The sequence below is a fragment of the Toxotes jaculatrix genome, chromosome 21 (assembly GCF_017976425.1).
Source record: "Toxotes jaculatrix isolate fToxJac2 chromosome 21, fToxJac2.pri, whole genome shotgun sequence".
Lineage (NCBI taxonomy): Eukaryota > Metazoa > Chordata > Actinopteri > Toxotidae > Toxotes > Toxotes jaculatrix.
The window spans coordinates 15,841,010-15,859,835 of record NC_054414.1 but is presented as its reverse complement, the minus strand read 5'-3'; the positions used below and the strand labels follow the sequence as shown (position 1 = coordinate 15,859,835).

Genomic DNA, 18,826 nt, shown 5'->3' with positions numbered 1-18,826 from the left:
AGTTAAGTTTAGATCCTAACACCTATCTGTTCTTTCAGCAATAACATTTCTCTTCCCCGAGCAGTAGCCACCCAGAGAGGACAAACGCACACCTCACACCATCTTATTATTTCAGGATCCGTGACAAAAGTCCTCAAAGTGTCGAGTGTGAATGGGAGAGGAGAGTTTCACGTTGTGTGAAAGGCTGTGAGAGGCACTGCAACTAAACATCTTTGGATTTTAAACTCTGATTGGAAAAAAGAAATCATAATTTCCTGACACTGAAAATAATCGACAGTGGTGGAAAGTACATTTACTCAGTGGACACAGACCCTCAGCCCCTCCTGAACAAGACCACTAGACTGTAAGAGACAATCTTTTTGGTCTCTTCGTGGTTGTTTTGCACCTCTCTGTGGTTGTTTTGCATCTCTCTGTGGTTGTTTTGCGTCTCTTTGTGGTCATTTCGTGTCTCTCTGGGATCCTTTTGCATCACTTTGTGGCCATGCTGTGTCTTTTAACTGAGCTCCATTAGTTTCAAACCAGAACTATTAACAGTCACCTTGTGCAGAGGCCAGGGCCCCCCCCCTCCTGACCTTTCCGGCCCCTGGCCCTGAGCCTCTGTATGAAGTGACTGTTAATAATTCTCGTTTGAAGCTCGGCCATCCACCCGTGAGCAGATAAATGTAGTGCTGTAAAGCAAAATTACCATCTGACACGTAGAAGAGTATAAAGCATAAAGCAGCTGAAAATGGAAATACTCAAGTAAAGTACAACAGTAGACTCAAAATCGCAGGCTCCTCAATCACAACACTTTATGGCACCTGCGCACACACAGACACACACACACACTTCAGAGGACAAGTGATGGACAGTGACTGTTGCAGAACAGGTGTGCATACCTATGCAGAGCTGTTATATTGTTATACTGTGGGTGTGTGGGGGTACGCGCGTGAGACCAGGCGGGGGCAAGGGGGACGAGGGGCTGCTGAGGGGACGAGCACAAGCCTCCTCCCCTCTGACAGCGGCTACGCGCGGCGCGCTCCCGGCAGCCCACTCGTGCTGCTGCTATACTGTAATCATATGATTGGGAGTCGGTCCCCGCTGCAGAATACCGACGCACTGGGCGGACAGACGCCGAGGAGCCGGGGCGGAGGAGACACTCTGATGGTAGATTTGTAGCCGCTGAAGAAGTGCGTGGAGTCGGTTAAAGTGTCGCCGGAGGTGTCAGCCGGAACCAAACTCCCCTCAAATAGGAACTTTTTTTCAAACTCTGGAGAGAGTCGGCCAGAGGGGGGGGGGCACCGATTGGGAAGCAAGAGAGGGCTCGCATGCGAGACGTTAACCGAGGGACGGTCTTTTTAACCGGAGCTGAGATTTGAGTTTTGTCCGCCAGCTAGAGAGGCGGTCAGCGGGTCGCGGCCGGTGGAATCCCCTGGGCTCCTCGCATCGCTTGTCGGGGCGTGCGTGTTTGTTTGTGTGTGTTTGTGTGTGTGTGTTTTGTTGTTTACTTTTTTTTTTGTTGTTAATTTCCCCAAAAGTTTTTCGACTTAGCTTAGGTCACTTTACTGTCGAAGCAAAAGCCATGGTCGGGGAGACAGAGGTGAAGGAGAGACCCAAGTCCAACCCGGACTATCTAATGCAGCTGATGAACGACAGGAAGGTGATGAGCTCCCTGCCCAACTTCAGCGGCATCTTCACGCATCTGGAGCGGCTGCTGGATGAAGGTAAGTCGGGCTCCCCCTTCTCTTCATTTCACTTGACTAGAGATTTTTTTTTTTTTTTTTACCACCTCACAACACAGAGTAGAGGAGTTCACATTTTCTTGGACGGACACGTTGAGTTTTAGTGTTAATTAAAATCACAGTCATTGGCTCAAAGAGTCATTAACCGCAGTAATTCCTCGCAGGCTGCAGGGAAACGTGACAGACATGTTATTCCCACCCAGCACTTCAAGATGCTAATGATAATTTATCAAACACCTACACTCTAATTTTGGAAAGTTTTCACTTCGTAGAGTTGTGTTTGTAAAGTCAAGATAAATTAACAAAAAATGTTTTAAAACTATGTGTGAATAGGGTTTATCCATTGGTTTAAGTCACAGTTTTAATTTGTTGAGAGCAGCAGAGAGAGCACAATCTCTGTCACACACCAAAAGACCCTCTCTCTCTCTCTCTCTCTCTCTCTCTCTCTCTCTCTCTCTCTCACACACACACACACACACACACACACACACACACACACACACAGTCAGTTGGTGATGGGAACAAACAGACAGTTGTTAGTCTTTCCCAGTGACCTAATGCGCAGGCTTATGTGAGTGCTGCAGCCCATCCCTGAGCAGGAACGAGAGCGTGTCACTGTGTAAAATATTTGATCTGAGGCCTCTTCCAGCCTCCAAAGACACGCTGTCCGCACAACTGATCAATGCACTTCCCCTGTTGATGTCAAACATTTTTGCAAGCAGGTTTGAAATAACACTGAAGGACATAAACAGGCATCACAGAGGCTGCAAAGTGGCACAGCGTCTCGTTTTTTTGGTTTTATTTTTTCAACTCTCACTTGTGCCCCCACCCGTTTTTTGAATGTCATTTTCTAACAGTTGCTACAAGCGATCAAGGCCTGTTGTTGCTACTGTTGCTGCACATTAGGCTCACGGAGGTCCTGACTTTGTGCTCTGTGACAGGTCTCATGACACAGCGAGGTTCTCATACCGGACGACCTCTACAGCCTGGCAAATAGGTCAACTTAACATCTCTCGTTGTGTTCACGTTGAAGACTGACAGCCGAGCATAGTCATCCCTCACACATGATAACGTGACACCCATGGCTGGAGCGAAAGGCATTGTACCATGCCCATTTTCAGCCTGGCTGTATCTTCTGCCTGAGTTATGTGGACAAGGCACTCAGGCATAAGGGCTCTGTACCAAAAAAGTTTGTGCAGGGTAATAAGAAAGCCGGCCAGTCACTCATATTGTCAGGGTGCATGTTTGTTTGGCCTATATATAAACCTTTGACAGGTTTAAGTGGTAAGATAAGGCCTGCCACAGCTCCCCCCTTTATCTGTCTCTCCTTAGAGTTTCTTGTTCTTCTTTCACTTCTCATTTTCCTGCAGAGTTGCTCCTGCTTTTAACTCAAAAGCGTGACAAAGCCCAGCTTGTCTGTGCAGATTTTTTTTGTGTGTCTGTGTATGTTTTTCTAAGAGTCACTTTTGGTCGGTGACAGGTCAGAATAGGTTATTAGAGGACCGTCGTTGTCACTGTAGCTGTGGCTGTAATTATAGAGTCCTACTGTAGTTATTATGGTCAGACTTATCACTCTCAGAGCAGGGAGACATGGCTGTCAGCCTGCTTAGGTCAGATGATATTTGTGCCTCAAGGCAGTTATTCTGCCGTGTGTGTGTGTGTGTGTGAGTTCAGACCGGGGATCTGCGCATATGTGTTGCGTATGTGTTTGTGTGGTGCAGCAGTCAGTTATTATTGTGCTGGCGTGTCATTACAAAGGCATCAGAGGCTAGCATCGGTCATTGAGACAACCCTAAACAAACAGACAAGCAGACACAGTATCATTTATGATGATGCTTCTGCACCAAACCTAAGCCAGAAATTTGACCTTTTAAGAAATTGATGCCAGTGCCAAAAGCAATTGATTATGTTTGTTTTTTCAATCAAAATGGAAAGCAGTCGTTACTCCTGATAATTACAGTTTTGTGACGACTGTATTCATAGGCTTTCTGGAGCAAAAAGGATCAGTTGATTAGTCGATTAGTTGATCAAGAAAATGAATAGCCAACTAGTTTGATAATTGATTAACAGTGTAAGTCAAGATTTTCAGCAAAAACTACAAACAAAAAATACAGAATTAGTTACTTTTCCCTGTTTTATAGCATTGTAAACTGAATGTCGACGTCGGCAAGGACTCTGGGAAAACGTTATGGGCAGTTTTCACGATTTTTTTAAGCATTTTTTTAGACCAATAGATGAATTGAGAAAATTATCTTAAGATTATCCATAATGAAAATAAACGTTATTTGCAGTCCTAATGCCTCCTCAGAATTCCCGTGCCGCCTCTGGACGGTTGTTGAAAAGCTGTCCTGCACCAGAACTTCATAAACGCTGGTGGGCAGAGTAGATCACTGTGACCCCTGCCAACATGTATGTTTTTCCCTTTATTTACATTACACTGTTTATTGAGTGAAAGGGGGAACAGTGTGTGTGCGGTGTGTGTGTATGTGTGTGTCTGTGTTAAACATTGTTGGAGAAAGAAATCGAAAGAGAGAAATTGTCAGTAATAGAAGAGGCCTGATTGCGATGCATTCAGTGGCTAGATTCTACATTGTGGTGCAGAATGCTTGTGACTGTCTCCATGCCTGCCTGTCTGTCTGTCTGTCTGACTGTCTGTCTCTCTACTGTCACACTCAGAGCCTCCTGTAACTCTGGTGACGGTGAGTCACCAGAGTTACAGGAATGGATGGTATAAAGAAATGTGAAACGTGTTGCCGCCCCCTGTGGACATTTTCATTGACATACTTAGTTTAACTTTTTGTCTCTCTGTCCCCCAAGAAATCGGCAGGGTACGCAAGGACATGTACAACGACACACTGAACGGCGGCATGTTCAACGGGCGGGACATGGAGGAACTTCCCGAAGCTATCGGACCCGTGGCTCAGCTTCAGGAGAAGCTCTACGTGCCTGTCAAAGAGTACCCTGACGTGAGTGGACAAATCCATGGCCTTTGACCTTTCAGAAGAGTCACTGTTTACTTTTCACTGTTGACACTTTATCTCTTCTTAGCTACAGAAAGGCTGCCAGAAAAGTTGGCGTTCCTTTTGATCACAGGGACCTTCAGCTTTAGATTTCATCTAAAATCTGATTTCACCCTGAGTACATCTGTGCTCACACCCAATGACGTAATCTAGGCTTAAAATGGATCAATAATGGTTCTTGGTCAGGGTCTCCAATAAAATAAAACTGGATCATTTACACTTATGTATACAATTAAGAATACTATAAGTTCTGTTTCCTCAAAAAGGCAGTATTTTCATTTAAACTCCCTCACTGCGACACAATTCTCAGCCCCAAGTTTACACCATAAATATTTATAAGAGCTTAAAAAGGTGGATTAAGTTTTTTTTCCCCAAACATGAAGTCAAGTGTGCAGCAGCAGTGAAGAGACTTCACCATCCAGCACATCCCTGCTCACGCCAAGTATAGTTAAGCACTTCAATATGAGTTGCGTTGATCCAGATTGAATGGCTCACATGATTTTCTCCATGCATCAGCTCGCCAATCACCAAATACAATGACAGGCTGTCCTCACTCACATGACAGGAGACTAACAGGACACACACACACACACAGACAGGAGTGCAAAGGGAAACAGTTGAGATCAAGGTTAAATTTAGAGAGCAGTTCCTCTATCTGGATTTGTGTGTGGTGGTAGGGAGTCAAGGGTCATCCCAGAATATGTTGTAACTCGTAGAGAAGTGAACATTAGGTTAAACTCAGTGAGACTTTAGTGGAGGAATAAAGGAGGAAGGGGCTGGACAAACGCTATGAGAGGAGTGTATGAGACAGAGGGACAGTGGCAATAAAACACACACACACACACACACACACACACACACACACACACACACAGAGGGGCAGCTGTCTAGTTAATCACTCAGTCTTAGTGACAGATAAGGTTAAGAGAACGGCGCTGTCCTGTCATGCCACCAGCACCAGCCAGCACCCATATAATGAGCTATTTTTGTCTCTCTTAGTAACGCAGACACATCACAGATGCACAAACCTCAAAGCCACACTCAGTCACAGCACATGCAAACACACACACACACACCATAAAGACACACACACACATCATAAACATTTCACACGTGTGTATGTGATGTAAAATGCGTCTTGTCTTCCCTGCGGCCTCGTTATTTTTAATCAGTGTGTTTTGCTCTTTTGTGTAGTTCAACTTCGTAGGGAGGATCCTGGGCCCACGTGGTCTGACGGCCAAGCAACTGGAGGCAGAAACCGGCTGCAAGATAATGGTGCGAGGAAAGGGCTCCATGAGAGACAAGAAGAAGGTACACACACAAAGAAGCGCACTTACCTTCTCAGTGTCTGGTTAACTCAACTTTCTCCCTTTATATGGATCTCTGATAGGCCACAGGGATGTTTTTGCATGTTCACATGACATTTAATCAAAGGAATTGTTTGACATTTGGGAAATGTACTTCTTTGATGTTTTGCTGAGAATTAGATGCGTTAAGATTGGAAACAGGGAAACAGCTAGCCTAAGGTAACCAAAGGTAAGAAAACCCACCTACAAAGCTCACCAATTAAAATGTTACATCATGTTTGTTTAATTCAGCAAAAAACAAACAGACGAACGAGTCATAACGTGTTATTTAGTGAGCTTAAAGGTACTTGGTTAGCTTTTTCCCCCTGTATCAAGTTAAGCTAAGCTAAAGAGCTGCCAGACATTGTTTCTTGTTTACTGTAATAACATGAAGGTGTTTTTATGTTTTATGTGTTACACAAACATACATTTCGAACTAGTCCTTTAAATGTTTTTTTTTCTTACTTTGCCTAACATCCAGGGAAGTTTTCCAGCTTGAGGAAACTTTGGTTGAGACAGGTAGCCCATCAGATCGAACATCACGTGCAGTTTTTATTAGAGTTAAAGTCCTGATGTGCATTAAATTGATTGTATTTTGCGATGCATTATCACTCAGCAATAACAAAACTTAAAAAAAAAAAAGAATTAGGACACAATGTTCAGATGCCTTTGAGAAGACTTTCATGCAGCTTTGACATGAATGCAAGCCAATAGCAGCCTGCAGGCTGGGAAAGATCAGTTCAGAAATTTTAAAATAACTTTGATTTGCTTTGGAAAATGTTCAGCTGTAATATGATTTGTAGAAACGTGCAAAAAGCTGTTGTCGCCCCCAAATCCTTCAGATACCAAAAACTGTTTTTTTATGGAGTGCTTCACACGTTTCAAATAAAAATCTAACAGGTGCAAACAAACAAACAAACAAACAAACAACTGACCATGTTACCAAAAGCAATTAACAGACATGTTGAGGTTTATTTGTATTTGGCAAATCTGACATCCAACACTTGAGAGGTTGCTCCAAACACATAAATGCACCATAATTACAGCACCTTTGACTGTATGTCTATCTATCTATCTATCTATCTATCCATCTATCTGTCCGGCCTTCTCCAACACTGAGTTTTTGGTGCTCAGTTTTTCTCTCCTGTCCTGGTGCTCAGTCCATCTGTCCTCGCTTCCTCTCCCCTGGTGTCTGCTGTTGGACGGAGTCGGCTCAAGCTTTCCAAACGGCAGGTGGAGCAAGTCCAGCATTCCTCCACCTCCCCCGCCCAGCCCCCCGCCACCCCCCACCCCCCCTCTCCCTCTCCCCCTCTCCAGAACATTCCCTACCCCGCACGCCCCTCAGAGAGCGAGACACACACAGACACACACAGAGACAGAGAGGAAGGAAAACAGAAACACAGTGGGAGGCAGCAGGGGGAGAGGAGAGAAAGATGTTGACTTTTAGAGTTCTTCAAAATGATACATCTCACTTGACAAAACATCCCAGCACACCACACTGAGATCGAAGGATTCACAGTTTCAGTTTTAACTGGGCTGCGACTATCACTTATTATCATTAGAAGTTACTTTAGTCACATTTTTGAATATCTGGTCGCTGAGGCGAGTTAGCGGCTCTGTGATGCTGCACTTGAAGGAACAGTTTCGCTTTCTTGTTGAGACTCAGATAGGAAGATCAGTGTTACTCTCATATCTGGCCGTTAAACATAAAGATAAAGTCAGGAGACGATTAACTTAGCACAAAGACTGGAAGCAAAGGGGAAATAGCTAAACTGGCTAAGAAGTCACTGCTATCAGCCAAGAAATAGTTCCAGCACATAAGGGTCAGGTTATGCTTTAACAGAACTAGTTGGTAGGATTTGCTGTCCAACCATGTTGGAAATTAAAAGTGTTTTCTATTTGTTTTTAATGGCCATACTCAAAGGTTGAGTGGTAAGCCAACCGTCATAGAGAGAGGTGTCAGTCTCTCCTGGAAGACTTTGACAGAAATGGTTATGGAACAAATGAAAAAAGAGAGAGAGCTAGAGCGAGACGTTCAAAGACACAGACCCCCATCTTTTACTCAGAACCGAATAGGTCAGTCTCATGGTGAGAGGAGGATCACCGCAGTCATTAGGATTTATCCTCTGGGAACCATGAACGTCTGTACAAAATTAAATGACTCAGAATTTGGTGAGATATTTCTAGACCAAAGTGGTGGACTGACATTGTCATTCCTGAAGTTAGTGTGGCTAAAAATAAAAACAAATCCCTGTCACAAGTTCCCAGAGCCCAAATAGACTTCTTTAAATTGGTTAAAGTGACTGATCAGCTTTGGAAAAACAGCAAAATATTACGGTGACCTTTATTTGAGCTGAGAGATTTTCAAAAGAGACAAATGCAAGTGCAACCACTTGGTACAACCAGTGACAGTGTCAGTATTTGCTATTTTTACTTGATAATGACAGACTACGTGATTATTCAGTCATTCATGCTGTCATTGAATCGGCAACTGAATATCAATCAGTTGACAAATCCTTTCAGCACGGGTTTTTGACAAAGACAAAGATAGGGAAAGAAATATATGAGACAAAAGAGCCGTGCCAGAATGGTGTGATGTTGGGGAAGTGTTACAGAAAGTTGTCTGAGTGCTGAACCTGCAGTAAAGTGAAGCACCAAACTCGTGTAATCACCGAAGGGCAACATGGATATTTCATGAGTTTGATGATGCTTCCAAAGCAGAGTTACACGACCTTGAGCCTCGTGTGTGTTTGTGTGTAGTTTGAGGCCGATCCAAGAGCTGAGCCAAACAAGAAGAAAAGCAAAATCCTGTTTTTTTCCCCTCTCTGCAGTAATGGGCCGAGATTGAGTGGTGCTTTCAAACTGAGCTTTTAAAATGTTTGTGTGTTTCAGGAGGAGATGAACCGAGGGAAGCCCAACTGGGAGCACCTGAGCGAGGACCTCCACGTCCTGATCACAGTGGAGGACACGCACAACCGGGCTAAGATCAAACTCCAGCGGGCCATCAACGAGGTCAAGAAACTTCTAGTGCCAGCTGTAAGTATCAGTCCGACCCCCCCTCCCCTCAGCGTGAGATATTACGGCCTGGACTGATGGAAAAACTGCGTGTGAGTGGATGAGGGTTCACTGTGTTGGTATGCATGGAAGGGGGAAGGGGATTGTCAGTCCAAAAACTGTGTGTGTTTGTGTCTTTTTTGTGTTTTTGTGTGTGTGTGTGTGTGTGTCTCTGTGTGTATCAGAGAGTATGTGTAAGGAGTTAGGGTAATTAGGGTACACACATAAAGGGGTTTCCATGGTAACCCCGGGTTGTTTGAAAGGCTGAGGGAATGAATGGAGAGTCTGTTCACTCGTTCTCCCCACTCCATCACTCTTTTCACTTGTTCACAACTCACTTCATTCCCAACTACTGGCTACAGTATTCCTTTTTCTCCCTGGGTTTTTTTTGTGGTCTTGTTGTCCGCACAAGAGGACATTTTGATTGCACTCCTCAACATTTCTCACATTCTCCAGCCCACCTACCTTCCCCCCTACAGACACACATATACGTACAAAAAAAAACATAATGACTAATAATGAGAAATGCAGAGAACATTGCACAGACATGCGCTTATAGACACGGGGACTCTCACTTTCTAAATTATTCCCTGTTTGACACACAAGCACAGAAACACATATTTTGAAATCACATGGCTCTTTCCTTCTTTTTTTTCCCTCTGCATTATTTACAACAATAGAAACAGACTGAAAAGACCAGCAGGGAGATTTCTATTGCAGCAATCAGCCGTCAACTCCTGCTCCAATCACAGCACAGTATCGGAAGTAAGAAGTGTCTATAGGCAATCAGGAGCTTGAACACCTGTTAATCTATGTGTGTGTGTGTGTGTGGCAGCTGAAGTTAATGATACGTGTTAGTTTAACCCAGCCGACCTTGCTCTCCAACTGTAAATCAGTCAGGCTTCTCACCAAGCTGTAACTGGAGCTAAGAAACTAGCATGTTTGACATATGTCCTGTGTGGTGGAGTGGCAGCAGTGAGCAACGTCTGGTCAACCCTGCTGCAAAGATGTTAAAAAAAAAGTGCAAACATAAAAAAAAAAAACAACAACAGCAACAAAACAGACTTCTTTTCTTTCTTTGAACACATTAAATTTTAATCGTAATATGTTTCGGCATACTGTAACAGTGGCTGACTTTTTGACCAGTCTCACACAAAAGTTAATTCACTGGCTTGTCGAATAGCTGAATGACAGTCCTGTGCTGCTGTGCTTGCTTGTGTTGGTGTAGGCTGAGGGGGAGGACAACCTGAAGAAAATGCAGTTGATGGAGCTGGCCATTCTCAATGGGACCTACAGAGATGCCAATGTCAAGACGCGTAAGGATGACATCATAGTTAACATGTGGAGGAGGGTTGGTGGGTGACAAAGGAGGGGTCTCGGTACAGGAGTCCACTGTATATATGAACAATGGCTCTGTTTCTCCTGTTAAATAGAGTGTTTGTCCTCTCCTCTTCTTCCCTGTCTATTGTATGCGCTCTGTGTGTACTCGCGTGTGGGTGTGCACATACTTGCAATATCGTATGTTTGTGTGCCGCGCAGCCACCGCCGCCTTCCCACTAGCGACCCCTCAGGCGCCTCGGATCATCACAGGCCCGACACCCGTCCTGCCTCCAACCCTGCGCAACCCCGCCCCTGTCACCACGCCGACCATCATGCCTCTGATTCGTCAGATCCAGAGCTCCACCCTCGTGCCGGGAGCCAATCCGCACCCGGCGCTGGTGCAGCAAGGGCCCGAATCTGGAATCATCTACACACCCTACGAGTATCCCTACACACTCACACCCTCCATATTGGAATACCCCATTGACTCAACTGGAGTATTAGGTATGTAAATTTAGAAGTTCATCACTTTCATACATAGTCAATGGATGTATTGTGAGAACTGGATACTGGGCTCCAATGGGCGTTACTCTCCAAGTACATACGCCAAAAAACTCTTCCACTGTTGTCACTTTCCGTGGCCATGCCCTCTTGTTCAATAGATTTTATATTGAGGAGACACTGTGACAAAAAAACAGCTTTTCTAGACCCTGGAGAAGTTTTACATCTTTCTCGGCTTAAATTTTCAGAATACACAAAGGACTAATTGGCGTCCTGTCAGCAACTTTACAGACATGTTTTATTATGGCAGTCTATGGGGAAAATGCTTTGTGGGCCACAGTTCAGTTCCACATGTGCATAAAAACAGAAGCCCAAACCAGACTTGTATCCATATCTGTAAGTCCTAACCTGGTTTGCCAAATTTCAGACCCAAACCCAACCCTAGACCTGAAAATATATTTTTACTTTCTTTTATAATTTACCTCACTTTGCCCTATCTCTGTCTTACCATTGGGCATTACGTATCTAGTTGCAACACGACATGTTGTTGACTCAGTCAGAGAGAGGAACAGGGAACTTTCTTGATAAAAATACTTTCTTTGACAAAAAAAAAAAATTCCATAGCTTAGTTTCAGCTGAATCTGTCTTTCTGAGCAGATGGAGTTTGCTCAGTTGTCGTCACGTGACCTGAGTATGGCTCTTGAGTTTTCTGATTAAAGGTTATCTTATATAGGATGGGGTCATCTGCAGTTTTCTAGTCAAACTACTGCTTCCAATATGATGAATAAACTTTCATGTATAAAGCTCACTTTAAAAAAAAAACAAAACAAACCTGATCCAGATTTGGGCCTGAAGCCTTTCCCCAACAGAACCACGCAAACCAGACAATCTACACAAGGACCACAAGGACCGATAGCAGGGCATGAGGCCACATGGGATTTGTATTGTTGCGGTACAGCGATTTGCCACTGGAACGAACTGGTTGCCGTATCCAGCTCTTGTAATACATCCACATCACTTACAGGTGCATGCTGATGCTCATTGCTGGGCTAACAGTCTCTTCTCCCTGTGTTTTTGCAGGTATGGCTTTCCCAACCAAAGGCTAAGCAATAGCAACCCTTCCTAGCACACACACGGACTGGCTTGCAGAGACCCCCCCCCCCCCCCCACCCCCCACCCCCCACCACACACATACTTGTCCCAAAGAGCAAACAGTCAAAGTTTGCTCATACTTTAGGATGACAGATTCCTCGACAGTCATTCTGTAGTCAAGTGTCCATTCCTCTTAATTTCCTCTTTGTATTAGCAGACTAGTGTTGTGGTGTGACAGCTATTTAACTTTTTTTAATAGTTCAGCTTCCGCTTGTAATTTTTAACACATTTTAGTGAACCCATAGAGATTTTAGTGCTGCTGTTTGTGATTTAATACATGTTAAAGCTTATTTTGATCACAGCTATGGAGCTATAGAGTGACTTTACTTACTTACAGCTGACGTTGAATCTACTAGTGAAGCTTAATCAGAGATTAGTGGTTTGGATTAATATTTTCTTTAGAAAGCAGAAGACCACAAAACAACAAAAAATTCTGTCTCTTAGAAGCGAGATGTTTTTACCTTATTTTCACCCTCAGCCTTGAACACTTTGTAAATTCCTGGTTTCACTGATGTTGGTGCCATGGGTGGACTGTTTGATGTCTTTCTGATGAGTAACCTTCTGTGTTCTGTTTTGGCGATGTCAATGGCTGTTAGCAGGTGCCATGACCACTAAGGTACGACGCCACGACAAGAGAATCCATCCTTACCAAAGGGTAGTGACCACAGACAGAGGTTAGTTAGCTCACCAGCCACTTTATGTGTATGTGTATGTGTGTGTGTTAGTGTGCGTGCATGCAGACCAATGGACCAATTTCAGTTTACATGTGTCTGTAATACGGCATGCCTAAAAAATAACTGTGTCAGGCGAAAAGGTCACACGCTGAAGCCGGTTCAGTGTGAAATGTGAAACAGTATTTGTTGCAGTGAAAGTGAAATAAGTGAGCAGATTGGGAGGAACCATGTTAGGGGTGACAGCTGCAGCTGTTATCTTTGTTCGCCTGTTAGATAAACTGGACGGCTTGCAGGCCGGGACCCTCTCAATTAGAATGGATCGCTCCATTCATGTGACTCGGTCCTTGTGACTCTGGATTTGGAGTCCTCTCTCAGAAATTTTTTTTTTTTTGTTGTTGTTTATCTCTTCATTACTACTTTTGACCCTACAAATACTGTGGGAAGTTTTATTTATACCCAACTTCATTCCAGTAAAATGTTTTGTTTTTTTTTTAATTTTTATTATTAATTAAATCCTGTGTTGTGCCCAATGACCATATGACGCTTAAAGTAACAGTGATTGTCTTTCCCTGAAGGTCATTCAATTCAATATGATCTTTGGTTTTTACTACTAAAACACAGCGTGTGATAACTACTGAAGTCTGTGTTACAAGCTCTTTTGTATGAAATACTGTTGTTTGTGGTCTTATCAGTCGCCCACTGGACTTTATCATTGGGGCTGTTTACATCTTTCATATATTTCCTAGCCAGAGTGGTGCTGTTACCATGTATTTAGCTGCAAAATAAATTTGTATATAGGGATTTTAAGGATTTAAGTGCTTATATGAAGCTTATGGAACAAGATCGCTTGGAAATACTTGTAGTATTTTTTTTTTTTTTAGTTTTTTTTTTTTAGTTTGTAAATTTTTATTTTTGTTTTTATGGTATGCTTTTTATAGATGAAGTGTCTCCATGTAAACTTCAAACTTTATTCAAAGTGTGTAGCTACTACTGTTTTAGTCACCACGCCGGTGGCAATGAAGGCAGTGTTATACTCTGTGTATTTAAGATGAGGTGACCTTCTCGATTCACAGGCCTCGTGACTGTTTTATGCAATAGAAATGGACTAGCTAGCTACAATATATGTGTGTGTGAGCGGTGGTGCTCTTGTTGTACACGATGGACAAAAAAACACTAAAAGGCAATAAAGATGACTATTGAAAAAAATCTCTAAAGAAAACCAAAGCCTCTAAATTCTTGTAGTTAGTCTGTCTATTGTTAAATTGTTTCTTAAGTCCCTCTAAAATCACCATCTCTTAACCTCTCATCGCTGTCTCTTATGGTGCCTCTTTGCTTACTGTAGTCATTAGGTGCTCTTCTAATACTTCATAGCAAATAGATCAAACCATAATCAATAATCAGTTAATCACAACTGTTAATCACCAAGATCTTATGCCTGCTGCTAAACAATACCTCTACTTGTCAGTAAGCGAAAGTATTTCTGAGGCCCAGACACTTTTCTTTGGACATAAAGGTCACTCTCTCACCCACATGAAACCATGCTGTCTCCCTCTCTGTCCATGGTTTCACTGTCTGTCTGTGCGAGAAGTAGCCCAGCTAGCATGAGTAGTATCACTATAGCAGCAGTCACACGACAGGAGGGGTATCTTCTTAAACTTAACCCTGCACACGCCCTCATGCGCTCATGTGAGCTTTGCTAACCAGCCATTCCTTATGTCAACACCTGGTGGTTGATGTAAGTCCTTGTGAATGGTGATGGAGGGCTCATGAAGGCGTTGTGCAACTCCTCTGTAATACCTCTCATGCTGTGTGGCTGCAGTAGATCTGCCTTGTTGTCATCCTGACGCCACTAGCTGACACTAATCTCTCTTCTATCTTTTTTTCTTTTTATGTCCCCTTTTATGTGCCCTTTTTGTTTCCTTTCCATGTCTGTCCGTCTCTGTCTGTCTAACTCTAGCTGCCACGGCAACTAACCCATGACCCCTTGACCTTCTGACATTTCCGCCCACTGATGACCCACCCATCTCTGCCTGCTGGCGTGCTCATTGGCCCACGGCCCCCGTCACTCCCCCAGCTCAGCCAACAAGAGACGAGCACATTGGGAACAACCCGGCTGCTTCTGTCTAACCAACCAACCAGACGACAGCGATCAAGGGAATAAACCTCAGGACCCCGCCCATCACCAAGTCCTAACCTAAACTTTGCCAAACGTGCCTTCCTTACAAAACTCCAAAGCCAGTCTATGAATTTTTTATAACTATCCGACAGTCGAAATCCCAATGTGTAACAGGTATTGCCATGCATAACCAGTAAACTTTACTGAGGACGGGCCCCAAACTGGCGAAGGGCTCCTAAACTAATCCTTAGCTGTGCCAAACTGTCTATCTGAGCTGCCCTACCCTCAGTCCATACGACGCAATAATAATGACTCTATTAATAATATGGTAACAGTACTGATAATGATGGTAGTTTTACTTATCCAGCACAGTAACCCTCCATAAACACTGACTGGAAAGAGATATGTTGATATTTCGAAGTGTTTTTCCTCAGCGGGCGCCTCTCACTTAACGTGGGAAACTCTCCGAGACGCTCTTTAAAGGGATCGCTTCTTTTTATGGCCCAACATTCATCAATTTAATCATCACACATTTTAATTGGTGTTAAAATCGTCTTATATTAACAATCTTTCCCTCGCAAATGTAACCGCGACGTGTGGTTTCAGTGATGTGTTTAAAATGTCACAGTTTTCTTTTTTTTTCAAGAGACACACTGTTTGGTGCTGCGTTTCCCATACGTGAATGAGGAATACTAAAAAAGAGCCGTCATTCAGTTAAGCAGAATGCCAGCGCAGAACTTTCCTCACCGCACAACGACAGGTGCTCAGTGAGGAAAAATAACAAACTGGAATACAAAATGCCAAAGTATCTATGAGTGTTTCTTAACAGATAAAGGATCCTGATAATGAATCAACATATACAATATAAATGCCAAGCCTGTACAGTACACACACGAACGCGTACGGAGAGAAGGTTGCACTTCTTTTGTCTAAAATCTCGAGAACTTACACAGTGATGCCTTTGCCTTTTTTCACACTACAGTATTGTATGAGCTTGAACAACAGTGCCTTTATTTATTGAGAGCGATGGAACAATGTTACACCTAAATCTTTTATCACTACATTGTGGCTTTGTGCCCAGCATGAAATTATGTCATTTGGGTTTATGCACATTGATTAGGACTGCGGGAAACGTGTCGTAGCCTAATAGTCGTCATCTACTGTGCATTTTACGTTTTTACATCGATAAACCTTCTCAATTCAGATTTCATTGCCAAAAAAAAAAAAGTGTCTCATTTGAATTGGAAGCGCAATTCAGTATTTACGCTCTAGCTACAGTGTCTGACATGTTATGAGGCTCAGATGCCTCCAGAGAACAGTGTTATAGTTTGTGTTTTTTGTTTATTTGTTTGATTGTTTTGTTTTTTTTTTTTGGTTGATTGTTTTGTTGGCGATGAAGTCGTCCATACAGACAGTATATTTTTGCATGTGCATCCGCTTTTTCAGAGGGTGTGATACACTTTTACATACACAAACCAACTGATGCCTTGACATGAAAAGAAAAAAAAAACAAAACAAACCATGGAGTCGTAACATCTGTAACAAGTTTATAATGTATTTTTATATTTTATTTTGTACATGAAAATAACATTAAATGACCTTTTCAGAGAAGAACATTATGCCTTATTACGGAGAATAATTTGATAAATATAACTATCCATCATGTGTCATTAGTAGTCACTCTCAATGTCCTGAGAAACTGGAGTCTGATGTTCTCTGTATTAACTTGAGCCTTTGAGATCAGCATTGCTTGCCTTCTGTGCCTTTTGTATACTTTAAGTGTGACAATTAACAGTGTAGTACAACATTAATCTTCTCTTCAGTGCCAAGTGTAGGTTACTAACTGTTACCACTTCTGTGATTATTAACCACTTTAATTGTATCTGTCTCTGCTTTGGATTCCTTTTAAAAAATACATGTGTGTCTAAAAAAAAAACAATGAAAAACAAAAAGAAAGATATGTGTTGAACAATGAACTTTTAACTTTTAAAGTATCCTGAGCAGGAATAACTCTTTGTACACTATTAAACTCATAGATGTAAAACTAACAAACTTTGTTGCTTTTTCTCTGTAGCACTTAATTATGCAAATCAGCTTCCTTTCTGCATACTAATCACCAAACAGTTCTTAGAAACAGAGGGATGAAAAAAAAAAGCGGATACTTAAGACAAAATGTAGGGAAAAGGCCACAACATGTTTTTCCCCACTTCTTCTTTTCTGTGTTCTGTCTCTTGTTCTCTATCTTCCTCTGCTCTTTAAGTGGACATTGCAGACACTGATGTGAGCAATAAGAGAGAACAAAACACACCCAACTCACCATGGTTCCTCAGAGGCATGTGCATGTATAACAGAAAAAAAAAGAGGGGGGAGTTTCAGGTTCGGAGGAGTAGATGGCTGGGGAATTGAAGGGAAATTGATTGTGCAAGCTCGCCCTCAAACATCTGCAGAGTAAATATTACACAGGATCACAGTCTGTCCCTGAAGTCTCTGAAAACCTACAACTAAAAACCTACATGTGTAATGGCAGTTACATTTGTTTTAGTCTGTCTCTTTTTTTCCCCGTCTCTGCTCAAAATTAAACATAAAGAGGGTTATTTTAAAAAATATCCGTTGGTAACTTGAGCCTTTTGAGCCTTTGACACTTGAAGTTAAAAGTAAAACTTCCCTTTAAACAACACATTTAAAGTTTCAGACACACACAAAAAAAGAGAATCACGTGGGGGTTTTCCGTGGTGAATGCAGCAGTGGGTGGCTCATTCGTCCTCTCCCTGCCCTTCCTGCTTTCATTGTGGTGTTGAGGGGTGATATTGAACTTCAGGCTTGGAGTTGAGCCTGCTCTGCGGCCGCAACGCCGACCCCCTGATCACAGAAAGAGAAAGGACATAATGTGACCGCTGCTGACAATCCTCTGGACAGGAAGAAGCAGAGTGGAAGCACTGAGTGGAGATAGCAAAAGAGAGAAAATAAAAGGGAGAGAGAATGTGTGGATAGGGATGGGTGGGGGTGCATGTGTTTTTGGATGGGTGTGTTCTCTTGTCTCTGTTTTTCCTGTTTTCAGTCAAGTTTTGTGCTTCTTTTTTTTTTTCTTGCTCTTCAAGTCTGCTATGAAACACTCTTCAAGCATCTGGCAATGTATTCTGCAGTCAGCCCTCGCCATTGCCAACGCTGGGGCCCAGAGCTCCCAGCGCTTACAATCAAAGTGTGTTTTTGTGCATGGATGTGTGCGTGTGTGTGTGTGTGTGTGTGTGTGTGTGTGTGTGTGTGTGTGTGTGTGTGTGTGTGTGTGTGTGTGTGTGTGTGTGTGTGTGTGTGGTGTGTGAGAAAAAGAGAGAAAGTGAGAGGAAGGGACAGGTTGATTTACATTGCCATGTATGCACGGCATTCTCCACATAATGAACAGCTCCAGATTTCCTCTGCTTGGTAAATATTTGATGACGGAGCGACAGTGGAATGATTTTAGCCGAATAACAGCCGAGTCCTATAAGCTGCAGGGAAACGGCTCAAAAGTTGTATTTCAAACCCCTCTCTCCCTTGTCCTCTTCCCATATAAATAAGGCCAACTCCCCCTAACTCCACACACCCCTCTGAGGCCGTTTAAAGACCCAACACTGTCTCCTTGTCTCCTTGACAACCAGCATACACTGGGGTCCTGTCGTGGCCTCTCTGTCTTTTGTGTTTGGGAGCTCAGAGAGACAGAAAGAAAGAAAGAAAGAGAGAGAGACGGAGAGAGGAGAGGAAGGAGAGGATGAAAACAAGAGTTGCTGAAAAAGATAACAAAGATGACATCATGGCTATTTTATCCCACAACTGAAAATTTGGTCCGTAGCCCAACAATGATGATGAGGATGGTGATGATGACTAGCCAGAGGCACAAAATGGGTGGCAGGTCAGTTTGAGAGAGAGGGGGGAGGAGAGGGGAGAG

The 18,826-nt window shown here is 43.1% G+C and overlaps 1 protein-coding gene across 5 annotated transcripts; it reads left to right on the top strand.

Annotated features, from left to right (window-relative positions):
• The first annotated feature begins 1,064 nt into the window (after positions 1 to 1,064).
• qki2 (QKI, KH domain containing, RNA binding 2) lies at positions 1,065 to 16,963 on the top strand. Of its 5 annotated transcripts, none has more exons than XM_041067025.1 (9): positions 1,065 to 1,703; positions 4,539 to 4,687; positions 5,936 to 6,052; positions 8,980 to 9,123; positions 10,370 to 10,457; positions 10,681 to 10,965; positions 12,019 to 12,042; positions 12,714 to 12,788; positions 14,746 to 16,963. In XM_041067025.1, exons 1-9 carry the CDS (start codon positions 1,562 to 1,564, stop codon positions 14,766 to 14,768), a joined length of 1,047 nt encoding a protein of 348 aa, XP_040922959.1. In that variant the 5' UTR covers positions 1,065 to 1,561; the 3' UTR covers positions 14,769 to 16,963. The 5 variants fall into 5 exon arrangements, with proteins under 5 accessions (XP_040922959.1, XP_040922958.1, XP_040922961.1 ...); XM_041067024.1 differs by having other exon boundaries at positions 12,711 to 12,788; XM_041067027.1 differs by lacking the exon at positions 12,019 to 12,042.
• Positions 16,964 to 18,826: the final 1,863 nt, after the last annotated feature.

What these genes read in the sequence shown, in the direction of transcription:
- qki2 (XM_041067024.1), top strand. Translation starts at nt 1,562, where the DNA reads ATGGTCGGGGAGACAGAGGTGAAGGAGAGACCCAAGTCCAACCCGGAC. An exon ending in GGAGCGGCTGCTGGATGAAG is followed by an intron (nt 1,704 to 4,538) that starts GTAAGTCGGGCT and finishes CTGTCCCCCAAG; the next exon opens with AAATCGGCAGGGTACGCAAG. An exon ending in TGACTCAACTGGAGTATTAG is followed by an intron (nt 10,966 to 12,018) that starts GTATGTAAATTT and finishes CTGGGCTAACAG; the next exon opens with TCTCTTCTCCCTGTGTTTTT.